Here is a 12,800-nt window from a genome sequence, read left to right as displayed (position 1 = left end):
CCCACGTGCAGCGCTTAGCCCAGAAGGACGTCCTCACTATCAAGCGCTACTCTGATGAGCACCGAGTCGAACGCCACACATGCAGAGTGGGCCCTGAGCTGAACCTCACAGACGGCGGCCTCCGCTCGGACACTCACTGCCCGAGCTTCCGAGCAAGCAGACTTCCTTTAATCTTAGCCTCACTGATGCTCAATAACAGGGCATTGAACTTCATAGTCTTAAAGCACTTGATGCTTGGGGGGAAAAGTGAATCCAGGTAGAAAGCTGGGAGAAATGGCAAAAATATGGAACAAATTTTGACCTGAGATCACTTAAAACACTAACTGATAACATCACATGCTGAGAGCAGGAAAAAACAAAGCAGAGACTCCTGCAGCCAAAGTCCCTGCTCCCCCCAGGTGAGAAGTACAACCCTGAAGCGGAGCAGTGTCTCAGCCGGGTGCCGGGGCCCCGCTAACTACCCCATGAGCCCAGCTGCATTTCATCCTGACGTTCATTTACCCCCTGTACCAACCACACCACCTGGCCTTTAAGCCACTGATAACCAACTCACCCAGGGACTTGTCTCATCTCACCCGATGTGCAGGCCTCTTGGTACTCCGGGCACCCCACGGAAACCCCGCTTTTCCTAGGAGGGTCCTCTTGCCCATTACTCCTCCCTCCTCTAAACCCACCCAGGGAAGCGGCTAACCCAGCCTGCACCTGCTGGACAGCTATTAGCTCTGAGGCTGAGGGGGAGTCCTTCAGAACAGGACACGCAGCCTCCAAACGGCCCTACACTGCCGGGGGGACTCCTTTTCTGCTGAGGCTGACTCGTAGGGTTTAAATGAGGGCTTGTCCAATGAAAACGAACAGATATCTGTGCCATTTCCCTCTTAACACCCTATCCCCAGATATGTACAATCTACCCCCAACAAACACAATGACACAAATCTCAGAATGCCAGAGCAGGAAAGACCCTCCCAGAGTCATTAAGGCTGATGTTTTTCCACAGCATGGGTTGTGGAGCAGTAGCTACAAAGAGCATTAATTGGCTGACTTAACGAAGGGGCCTCCAGTTAAGCACCACTGCACTGATTTGTCAGGGAACCCTGTAAGCATCAAGACACATATTTTACTGAGTGTCTCCTGAACATAATTGACCAAAGAACCCTAGTTTTCCAAAGAAACAGCCTAGGGTTAAGGTTCCCAGGAAAATACCTTGGGACCTATCATTCTAACCGATCCCCTATCTCAGAAGAGGAAAATGAAGTGAAGCGTGGTCTCCCGCCTGCGGCCCAGAGCTCCTCGCCGCGCCCACGAGAACGGGCTTAGCTAGGTGGACGTGGAGAGGCCCGTCTTTCCACTCCCTCAGCAGGTGAGGTCGCCATGGCCACTTCTCCCGGCCAACAGCCTTTAACTCTGCAGTGACCCCCCCCTGCTGCCCCTCTCCCAACAGGAAGCACGTGTGGGACAGCGAGTGGCCTGGGGACTTCCTGGCGGCAACAGGTTTGGAGGTGGCAAGTGTCCAACTTCTCTGATCTAGTTTTCAGGGGGAAAAAATTAACTTATTGATTTGAGAAAGAGGAAAGGAGAGGGAAGGAGAGGAAGAGAGAAAGAGAGAGAAAATATCGGTCTGTTATTCTACTTATTTATGCATTCACTGGGTGATTCTTGTGTGTGCCCTGACCAGGACTCAAACCCACAACCTTGGCATATCAGGACAATGCTCTAATCAACTAAGCGACCCAGACAGGGCTCCAAGAAATTCTTAATTGCCAGGTACAGCATTACAGCTGGATCCCTGACACGTAAATGGCCCAGCAGCCACAGTCATCACTGCCCGAGCCTGCCCCCCCTTGCCCTGCCTGGCACCCCCCAGGTGAACACAAGGGAAAAGGTGTTGATTGCCACCTGGGGCGGGCTTCCCATCCGCTGCAGTGGGGTGTGGCTGACCCTTCCATTACCCCCTTCTGACTGTTAATTAAAGGTGCTAACTGAAACTGATTTGATATCATGCAATTACACTTAAGCTTAATTAAATGATGCTAAATCCATTAAAAAATAGCCAGCATCAGAGGCAGAGGATTAGGTTTGTGGGCCCATGTGGCCAAATTCAAGAAACAAATTGCCTCTGGTGTCCAAGTAATTGCACGCTGTTGCATCCCCAAGGCAACCCTGGCAGTCCTGGAACACATTTTCACGCTTTAATTAAAAATAAAAACTCGCGAGCAGAAGGCACACTGCAGTGGGAGGCCCCCCTGATACCCCAAGGAATACACCCAAACGCCCCGGAGAGATTTTCACCAGTGATCGTTCAGTGAAGCACTCCTCGGGCACACACTGCCTGCCTGGCACTGTGCTAGGCACCAGAGGGGATGGAGGCCCAAGGAGGACAGCCCCCGTCCCAGGGACCGACGGTCCCACACCGGAAGCAAGGCTGGCAGTGACGTAGGGGAAAGCACGCTGGCTGGGTCTGGTCTTGGCTTTGCCATGAACTGTCATTATGACCTTCAGGAAGGAGCTTCCCCTCCCTGGGGCTTAGCTTTCCCAACCCTGAGAAGTGAGGAGGATGCCCCTGAGGTCCACTCTGGCTCTAACCACAGTGATGACAACAGTTCAGAACGGAATCATGAGGGCCCTGTGCGAAGGAAGGTGACACCAGCCCCACTCTGCAGATGAGGAAACGGATGCAGAAAGGTTAAGTCATCATCAGTAAGTGACAGACCCAGGACTTCCACCCTGGGAGTCCCATCACAGGTTTCAAGTGACACAGCCTCTAACTGGGGAACAACGAAGGCCACGTGCCTGAGCTCAGGAACCCCTGACTCGCTGTCTGCTCTAAGGGAGGGGGCTGGCGGCGCCCTGTGGCCCCGACCTCTGTCTGCCGGCGATGTGCGTCCCTGCTCCCGCCCCCTCCCCCCTCCTATGTCCTCAGTCCACTCTCCCCCATGTGTGCTGGACACTCCACCTTCGTCTGGTCTTTACACAAATGCTCACTCGGTGCCCATGTGTGTAAGGGCTGGAACTGAGCTCAACAGATGGGGTCCCAGCATTTAGGGGGGAAACAGGCATTGATGAAATAACACCAATAAGCCCTCCCTTTCCTTCTTACCCAAAGGTGCCCTCAGAGGCTGGGTGGGGAAGGCCAGCTACCAGATGGGAGAGACTCTTCACCACAGCCCAGACCCTGCCCCCGCCAGGGGCAGGTGCCCAGGAACTCTCTGGCCCTGCTCCCCATGCCCCCCCATGGTGTTCTTGGATACGCCCATCCACTCTCCCCTCCCTGGCATCACCCCCAAACCTGGAGAGCCTCAATCATTTGTCTGCTTACTGGGTGTCTACCCAGTGCCAGGTGCTGGTGGTAGGATACTGAGTCCTCACAGACTCTGGGGTCTCTCAGGGAGACATGCAGCAATAAATGTACAACTACAACCACGCGAGGTGCCCCGGAGCAGAGGTACAGGTGCTGCAGGACTCCATGACCTGGGATGTGACAGGAAGTGTTTCCTAAGAAGGGGACTAAGGGAGGGCTGCGTTGGAGGCTGAGAGAACACCTGTCATCTTCCCTGCAACTTGCTAGGCTACACCAGGAGTTTTTCAATGCGAATGCCCCCAATCTCAGCTGTCCCTACAGTAGGCAGAGCAGGGCTGCCCTGAGGATCCACGGGACAGTTGCTGCGGTGCGGTGGGGAGGCATGGACCCTCTGCCGTTCTCATGAGGAGAAGACATCAGCAGCAATACCTCACTGGCTCTAAAGACTCAGCCTAGCCCTGGCTGGTTGGCTCAGTGTTAGAGAGTTGGCCTGGCATGTGGAAGTCTCGGGTTCAATTCCCAGCCAGGGCACACAGGAGAAGCACCCATCTGCTTCTCCACCCTTCCCCTTCTACTTTCTCTCTATCTCTTTCTTCCCTCTCTGCAACTAAGGCTGCATTGGAGCAAAGTTGGCCCAGGCGCTGAGGACGGCTCCATGGCCTCCGTCTCAGGCACCAGAATGGCTCCAATGCAGCGGAGCAATGCCCCAGATGGGCAGAGCATCGCCCCCTGGTGGGCATGCCGGGTGGATCACGGTCGAATGCATGCGGGAGTCTGCCTGCCCCCCCACCCCCACTTCTCACTTCGGAAAAATACAAAAGACTCAGCCTAGGGGACTGTTTGGTCTGCACTGGAGACTCATCCATCATCCACCAAGACACAGGTCTTCCTCTGGGCACCTAAGTCTCTCATAGCGTCATCACTGCCAACCCCACTGTCTGCCACACACACACACACACACATCCACATCGATGTCCAGGGGCACCGAACACTACCCAGCTCCCACATTCCCTCCTTTCACACTGCACCAGGTGGGTGAGCCTCAAAGCTCTCAGGAGGCTGCAGGCTCCATGCTGAGGACAGTGGCAGCCCTGACCGTCCCAGGGGCCTCCCAAACCCCAGACCATTTCTCTTTTAGGAAAAAGGTATGGGGCGGGGTGAGAGGAGGGTGGTGAGGTCTGCCAGGTGTCAGCTACAGGTCAGGCCCTCTTTTCCCTAAGGGCAGGGCCGGCTTTAAATTCTGATAACCCCTAACCCTAGTTCGACACACAGTAGGAGATTAATATGTGTTTGTTTAATTGAAAAAGCATTGCCCTGGCCGGGTAACTCAGCTGGTTAGAGCATCATCCCAGTACACCAAGGTTGTGGGTTTGGACCCTGGTCAGGGCACAAACAAGAATCAACTAACGAATGCATAAATAAGTGGAACAACAAGTTGATGCTTCTCTCTCTTTCTCTCTCTCAAATCAATTAAAAAAATTTTTAGAAAGCATCAACTTGTGAGTGACACGAACAACATATGCCCATCTTCATATTCTGTCTTTTCCCAGCATCTGGGTGTTTAAATTCTAAGTCCTTCAGAGCAAGAATCACACTTTGCACCTCCCAGGACTTGGCGATAGTGGGCGTGAGAGAGGCCTACAGCAAACCGTTGCAGATTCACTTACTCATGGCCAGAGTATCAGTTTTACCTTTCACAATACAATGAAATACCAGAGAGCAACAGCAGCTGTCAGTTCTCCCGCTCTGGCATCTAATCCTCCATCCGCCCGCTTAGATGGTTTGTCGTTGCCACATGTCGGGTACTACTTTGGGCACCAGCAAATGACATCCATTAGGAGCATTTACCAAGTGCTTTACAATTTGCAATCCTCCCACTAGATGTCTCAATATTCAAAACCTTGGCAAGTGTTGTCAACTGTCTTATCTACCCAACTGGATTGTAAGCTCCATGGGGACAGTCACCAAGTGTGGTGTCCGACACTCCTTCACAGCCTTCCGGTACGGTCCTCAGTTGGGACCTCCAAGTACTCCTCGGTTGATAACACCTGGTAGAATTCCACGGACCTCAGGGGACTTGGAAAAATCAAACCATCAAAAATAATGTGCTGAATAAGCACTAAATTCCCTGCCCTCCGTGATAGAAATTTGATGACAGCTGATTTGAGAAGGATTGGTTCTTTTAAAAAATTATCAGCAAGGGAACAGAAACCATTACTGGGCAGAATAAATAACCTACGAGTGTCCTCTCAACATAAGGACACATTTCAGTTGTATGAGACTGTAAGAACAGAGTAAGTGTGTACATTTTATCTCTGGGGCTGGTGTGCAACTTACTGATACGCTGCAGGAGTCACCATCGCGCTCGGCCTGGATCTCCACATTCCCCAGGTGCAGGATAGAAGCAATTATCTTAAAAATGCTTATCTGATGGGACTCTCTCACTCCTGGGGGGAAAAAAAAGAACAAATGACACTCAATATCCACAGCAGGACAGAAAGGACATTTTACCCCTTTTTTTTAAGGACTTAAAGAAAAAAAAGGTTTGATTTTCCTTTCTGGGCCAGTGACTCCTAAAATGATCCCAGCTCCTCACCGAGTAATTGCCACTTCCTGTGAGAGTCCAGAGGGCAAAGGGCTCCCAGACTAGAAGGGAAGTATCTCTGCTCTGATTGTCCTGAGCCGACCAGATGGGTCGCCGCGCCATTCTAATTTCTCCGGGAGCTGAGGAGACTCAGCAATCATGCAGACTCATCTTGGACCTAGCTTTCAACCAAACGCTTTATGGATGTTGTTATGAGTTTAATAAGAATGGTCATTATCTGCAGTCATTTTTCTCCCAACATAATATCCTGCAAACACCTGTGACACACATCCAAAGTGCCCCCTCCTGGGAGTGCAGTGACGGGGCGGGTGTCCAGGGAGCTGTCCTTCAGCACGCTATGTGCTCCTTCATAGTGACAGACATGCACACCTACCCTGCAGACACTGGGGCAACAAGCACCGCTGTCAAATTTATTTACGCTACTAAGTTACCGAAGACAACCTGGTTAACATTTTCCAGTTTATAGTTAGCTTGAAAGCACCGTTTATTTTTAAATTGCAAAATATTTCAGACATATATAAAGTATTACAGAATAATATAATGAATACTAGTCAACCTACTAGTTTAGGAAATAATACAGTTGTTCCCCCATAATCCTCCCCAGCTATAGTTACTTAATTCTAAGGCAGCGGTTCTCAACCTGTGGGTCGTGACCCCGGCGGGGTTCGAACGACCAAAACACAGGGGTTGTCTAAAGCCATCGGAAAATACATATTTATTATACAATACATTTTTAAATAAAATATGTATTTCCGATGGCTTTAGGCGACCCCTGTGTTTTGGTCGTTCGACCCCCCGCCGGGGTCGCGACCCACAGGTTGAGAACTGCTGTTCTAAGGCAATAACTTAGGCTAAAAAAAAAAAAGTCAGCGACACCTATATTAATGGGAGGAGAAGTGTGTCATGCTAGGATTAACATCTTTACTTAGATAACCCACAAAGCGGAGCAACTCTCAAATCCTTATTTTTAGGAAAGGCCAACCAAGCCCCAAGCCTTAAGCATTGGAGCCCGGGAGCCGGGACGGACGGGGAGAGCAAGAGATTCACCAAGGACGAGAGGGCCTCCCCATCAGCTGCTGAGGGTGCGCTAGCCAAGTGGGGCTCGGCTGTGCTTTCTCCTCTGCAGGAACCCTCCCCACCCTTCCCCCACTCCCAGGGGCCTTACCCAGGAGTGTGAAGGCTTGCCGGGTCTTCTCGAAGTCCTCAGCGTCATCCACCCCCTCGATGGACGTGTCTCCTCCCTGTGAGGCGTAGAAGAAGTCCTCGGCACAGGCTGTGGAAGGAAGGGGGTGACGGAGAGGCGTCCGGCAGGCATCAGAGGGGGCTCTACCCCAGTTTACCGGCCGATCGCAGATCGCGGCCCGTGAGGAGTTCTGCTCCCTCAGCCGGCTACCCCAGACCAAGCTGAATTCCCAGCCGGATGTGGAACCCTTTCAAAAGCGACCTTTATCGACAGTGGCAAGTGGGAGAGAAAACGAAATAACAAAAGAGAAAAAGACACTACATGGCCAGAGTGAGTTGCTGTGTTTGTGTGAAACTGTGCTGTGAACATCAGGAACATAAAAGATGAAGATGTCATGGCGAGTGCACTCTAGCAGGACTCCCCACAGACTCGTTCTTAGCAAGGATCTAGTGCACACGAGCAGGATGTATGCCCACCCCAGAATCACAGACTTCCGTGGTCTTCAGGGATCTTAGTCTGACAGCCTTATTTGACAAATGTCACCCAAGATGACATGGTTTTTTGGTTCATTTGTTTGTATTTATCAAATTGGGGCACCCTTGAGCTACTTAGGTACATAAATAGGTTGAGACCCTCATATGTTTGTTCTCAACCCCCAGCTTCGTTCCTCTTCAGTCAGGCGTCTGGGGACAGCCTGGGGACAGCTGGTGAGGAGGGCCCAAGTTCTGTCCTGGAATCCGAGCCAGCCTTAGAGAGCGAGAAAACGCAGTGAGCCCTGGGTGGCGTTGAGCTCTACGGGGCTTGGAACTTAGTATTTAAGGCAACAACGCACATAATCAAAATTATCCTCAAAAATCACTTAAATTTTCCACAAAATATTGTATGGAGCGCCTTTGTGTGGTACAGCCTTGCCCAGCACTTAGCGTCTCTATGTGGGTAGTGCCTGACTTTGACAAGTCACGCTGTGATGCAGGCTGGTTTTCCTCTTCCCCCGACCTGAGCACATGCAGCTGAGCACACGTCAGTCCAACACGCTCAGATACAGCTTCACTCCAAGTCCCAGTCCTTTCTCAACACCTTGACTTTCCACGTTGATCTCCTAGGAGTTTCTTGAGTCTCTTCCCTTCCTCTGTTCTGACAGTCACTGCCCTGGGTCTAATCTTCAGCGTCTGTTGTCGGGCCTGTTGCGAAGGACTAAACCAGTTTCCCTGTCTCTGCTCCTGTCCCTTCAAACAGCTGGTAACTCCGACCACGCGGCTCTCCTATTTCAAGCCCTTAGAGACCCCTCTCCAGTCCCACTCCCTCCAGGAAAGGATCAAATGCCCTAAAAGGGCCTCCTCCTGCCACCCCACACTCCTGCTTGTCCTTCCCCACCTCTGTGACCCACACACACCAGTTCCTCACTGTCGTTCCTCAGCTCTAGACCTGTTCACGCCGTAGTGGCCCTGCTCAGCTCTCCTTCCCTGCCCCTCCCCACCCCCACCTGGCGCCCTGTGCTCCGAGCCACACGAACTTCTTCCGTTAGTCTAGCTGGTCAAGCGCACACTGGCAGGCCCAGCTGGGAAGTGGACCACTCAGTCCCAAACCCCAGTCTCACACAGCCTGAGCTGTCCACATCAGGCAACATGCCTGCCCACAGGACGAACAGCTGAATGTTGGTCGTGGTTTATGAAGGCAGGCTTCCTGGAGGAGTCGCTTACACACTCTGATGACTGCAGGCACTGGACTGAGAGAGGAAGAACGTCAGCCTTGACCTCACTCATAGGCACGGCAAAGGTGTGAGCTTTATGAAGGAAGCCGCTTCAGGCCTTTGTGACGGTCACAGATTTAGTTCTCTCATGTCTAGTCACCCTGAGAGCTCTGGTGAACAGTAACAGTGTCAAAGCCTGAATAAAAGGATCAATTCTTACTTCCTATGATGCTCACCTTTCAAACTCCTCATTTGATGATTTTATTATAGTGCCTTCACGGGGGAAACTGAAGGCATTACCTACTCCCATTTTTATGACAGATAAACTGAGGAATGTCAGGCTTTAAGAGGCTGCGCAAGCTGACCCAGGTTTGGCCAGGGCTGGGAGCCCAGTACTCGATCACCTATTGAGGTGATAATTGTTTATCTATGACATCCCAAGACTTAGCCATGAACACAGCCTAACTTGTTATCAAAAGTATCACCTGAACACACCTGAGAGACAGTCACCTGAGACTCCAGAGGACATCAGACTTCCCTACCGGAAGGAAGGAGCCACTTGCGGGGTCTATGAAAGACCCTTTGCTGTCAACAGCCAGGGCCCTCCTGTGCTGTTCTGAGTAAGACAGACCAGCCCCTCTCCCCACTTCCGTTCCCAAACCCAGGCCCAGCTGGGTCCGTCCTCTGGCTCTGGCTAATCACTGCAGGAGCCAGCCGGTCAGCTGCAGCATTCGCTACCAAAGGATTGGATTCCAATCACAGCTGTCCTCCCCTCTCCATCTGCTTTAAGGTTTGCAATCACTTCTGTTAGCGCTGCCCTCCAGACCCTCCTTATAAGACAGACGTCCCCGCAAACAGTCCCCGTCTGCACAGCCTGCCAGGACCTCAGCTCTCCTTTCAGGCCCCCGATGCTGTTGTCACTGACTGTCCCATCCCAGAACACCTCAGTTTGGGTGTCTCTGTACTCAGAATTTCTAAGGAGGAAAATACCACAAAATCCCCTATCCACTGGCTCAACAGGCAGATATTGGACCAAGCAGTGTTCAGACTACAGAGGGGTCACGTACCCAGCGATTTGGTCCATAGACCCCCACGGCATGGTCAAGGCCTTGCACACTTTACCCAGGGAGGCTATGCTCCGACCCGTGCAAGGCAAGAGAGTCATTCATAAAAGTGCATCAGTACGTGTATGGAAGGAGTCGGTCAATATTCCAGGACAAAGCCCATGCACAGGAGGGGAATGCCCGGCCGCAGGGAGAGGTGCCACACTGGTGCCAAGCAAGGACAGAAGCCGGCCCACTCTTCCCGCTCGGCCCTGGCCGGCAATTCCACGGGCTCCAGGTCAACAATCTCAAGGCAAACGACTCCTGCGAAGGCCTTCAGCAAACAGCATTCTCAGAAATAGAGGGTGAGCGCAGTCCACCTAAAGGCTGACTTTTATCTGAGGTGACATCGTGGGCTCTGCGTCCCCCTCCAGTGCGTTGGGTGGGTGTGCAGAAGAAACCCAAGACAGAGCGCTCAGCGGGGGGCCCTCTCCTCTCCCCCCCCCCCGCCCCATGTGAGGCCCAGGCCTTACCAGCATGCCCCTCCAGCCACTCCCACCCCTGCTTTACCCTCCCACTCTCGTCTATCTTCTTCTTTGTCTCGATCCTTAGTTATGACTTAAAATGGGTTAGCCACAGTCACGTGACAGCATTCATTAAACCTCTATCCTCACAGTGGAGACACATTTCTTATGATATCAAAACTGGACATAATTTTTATTTCAAAAGAATAATGCTTGAAAATTCTTCTTTGCTCTGCAAACACTGTTCTACCCCTTGCCTCTTACCATCTCCCACGTTTTCTGTGGCAGGCAGCCTGGGTAGTTAACACTATTTTATTAACTGGGTAACAAAGCTCAAAGAAGGCTAGGGACGTGCCCACAGGAGAGGAGAGCTGAGACAGTAACCCATGGCAGAGGGCCCTGAGCAAGCCCCCGGGGCCCCTTCCTCCTCCAAGAGCCCCAGGCACACGACCCCCTGCCGCAGCCACAGCCCACCCGCAGCATGGGCTCCCCTCCACTTACTCAGCGCGAGCTCTTTAAACTCAGGAAGACTGGCGGCGGCACAGAGCTGGTAGAAGATGTGGTAATTCCTCTCATCGTCTGCCTGCAGGAGCGACAGAGGGGAGCAGCTTTATAGTGATCACCCCCAAGATTGTCTCCTTACCCATTCCAATCCCAGGATGTGGTGGGCGACAGAGCTCAAGACCTGCCCCTCACACTTGTGCCCCCTCCAGCTCCCACCTCCGGACCTGCCTCCACTCCCTACTACAGGGCCTTCTCCCAACCTGAGGCTTTTTACTTCTTAAATGGAAACATGCATTTTCTTGTTCGTCCTATGAAGAACATCATCACTATTCCACAAATGGTGGGTCCATCCACCGACACACTCTTATCAGACAGCCCTGCTGCAGGCTTGTGCTGCACAGCCTGGAACTCCCTGCTGGGGGCGCCCTTTCTCCTCTCGGAGGCTTGCCACTAAGAAGAAGCTGGGCTCCTGCCTGGCATCAGGCTGGGCAGTCAGGAAAGGAAAGGTCCTTGATTGGGACAGGACTTAGGGTGGGCATTTGAGCCCGGCCTGCCCTAGGTTGGCAGGGGTGGAGGTGGCCGCTCCAGGAGGGCTAGGCACAGGGAGCAAGGAAGAGGGAGCTGCAGGATGTCCGAGAGAGTCCGACCACGCCATGGCCAGCACTCAACCCGCACCACTACAGCGGGCTGTTCTCTGTGAGGCAGGGAAGTGCAGGACGTGGGGCTGCCGATCAACCTGGGAGCTGGATGGAAGCCTAGGCAACAAAAGGAACATGAAAACCACAGAGCTGGTTATGAGATTCGTTAGACTCATCACTAAGAATCAGCACGAAGACAGTGGTCACTGAGGCACAAGCAGCTGAGGCTGGTTGTGATGTCCCCTCTGAAGGCAGCTGTGAGGTCAGGCCCTGGCAGCCGTCTGCCCGGGGGACGAGTGTGCGGCTGGCTTGCACCAGGGCACGCACTCCCCAGCGCCTCGGTTCAGCGATGGGGTGTCAAAGGGAGCTGGGGAGGACCGTCCTCATGTTGTGAGCTGCACTGACTGCCCCCAAAGGCCAGGGTGGAGGAGGAAGAGGGTCACCAAGAGGCCAAAAAGTAGTTGGGAAGAAGGGAATGGAAGGTGAGCACAGAGAAACAAAGAACTGAGTCCAGTAAGAAGTGGTAACTCCGTTAATTTGAAAAGAAAACCAGGTAGGTTTTCCCCCTTTTATACAAGCTGCCAAATAAGAAGGTTCCTAGGGAAAGCTGAAAGCCATAGACACTGTGTGACAGTCCCCTGGTCATGACTCTCAAAGCCACACAGAGCAGGGCTGCCTTATTCCTCACTGTATCTTCAGTGTCTAGCACAGGCCAGCACATAATAGGCATTCAATATATGTTTGTGGATTGAATAAAAATATTCACGGAAAAGTAGTAGTACTACTGGTCAAAGACTTTTTGGTCATGATGCCTCCAGCATTTGAAAGAGTACTTACTGATGAAAGAAGAGACAGGAAACCAAAAGAGCAAGTATATCCAATTCCAGGCTCAAAAGGTGGGTTGCTCTCCGGACATGGGGAGTGGGGTCAGGGGTAAGTATCAGAGTTCATGGCGAAATATGCCCAAAGTCCCAAGTCACACCACTCACCTGAAAGACCACCCTGGACTTCTCCAACAGGTAGGTCCTCATGTTGGCTCCAATGATGTGGTACCTTTTGTCAAAGCCAATCTGAATGTACTTTCCAAAGCGGCTGCTGTTGTCATTGCGAGTGGTCTTAGCATTCCCGATGGCCTGTTCAGAACACACACACATGGGCGTGCAAACCCGGGAGGGCTCTCTCAGCTTCAGGTCTGTGTGCTGCGGCGGCACCTCCCTTCTCTCCCTCTCCTCCCTTGGCGAACCTCTCTGCCACCGGGATGGCAACGGGCCACACGCAAACAAAACCAGGACTTCTTTACCTGCCCCCTCACCTCCTG

The 12,800-nt window shown here is 52.4% G+C and overlaps 1 protein-coding gene across 2 annotated transcripts in view; it reads right to left on the bottom strand.

Moving 5' to 3' along the window:
- MYO5B (myosin VB) overlaps positions 1-12,800 on the bottom strand; it is a 319,106-nt gene that overhangs the window by 121,487 nt on the left and 184,819 nt on the right. For both annotated transcript variants that reach the window (XM_066246550.1, XM_066246549.1), the window contains exons 6-9: positions 12,472-12,615; positions 10,842-10,923; positions 7,066-7,173; positions 5,633-5,742 (exon numbers count right to left, since the gene is read on the bottom strand). In XM_066246550.1, coding sequence (XP_066102647.1) covers positions 5,633-5,742; positions 7,066-7,173; positions 10,842-10,923; positions 12,472-12,615 — 444 coding nt within the window. The remainder of the gene's footprint in view (positions 1-5,632; positions 5,743-7,065; positions 7,174-10,841; positions 10,924-12,471; positions 12,616-12,800) is intronic.

Source organism: Saccopteryx bilineata, chromosome 11, assembly GCF_036850765.1.
Source record: "Saccopteryx bilineata isolate mSacBil1 chromosome 11, mSacBil1_pri_phased_curated, whole genome shotgun sequence".
NCBI lineage: Eukaryota > Metazoa > Chordata > Mammalia > Chiroptera > Emballonuridae > Saccopteryx > Saccopteryx bilineata.
Note: the sequence above shows the minus strand (reverse complement) of the source record. Positions and strands in the feature narration are given on the sequence as shown.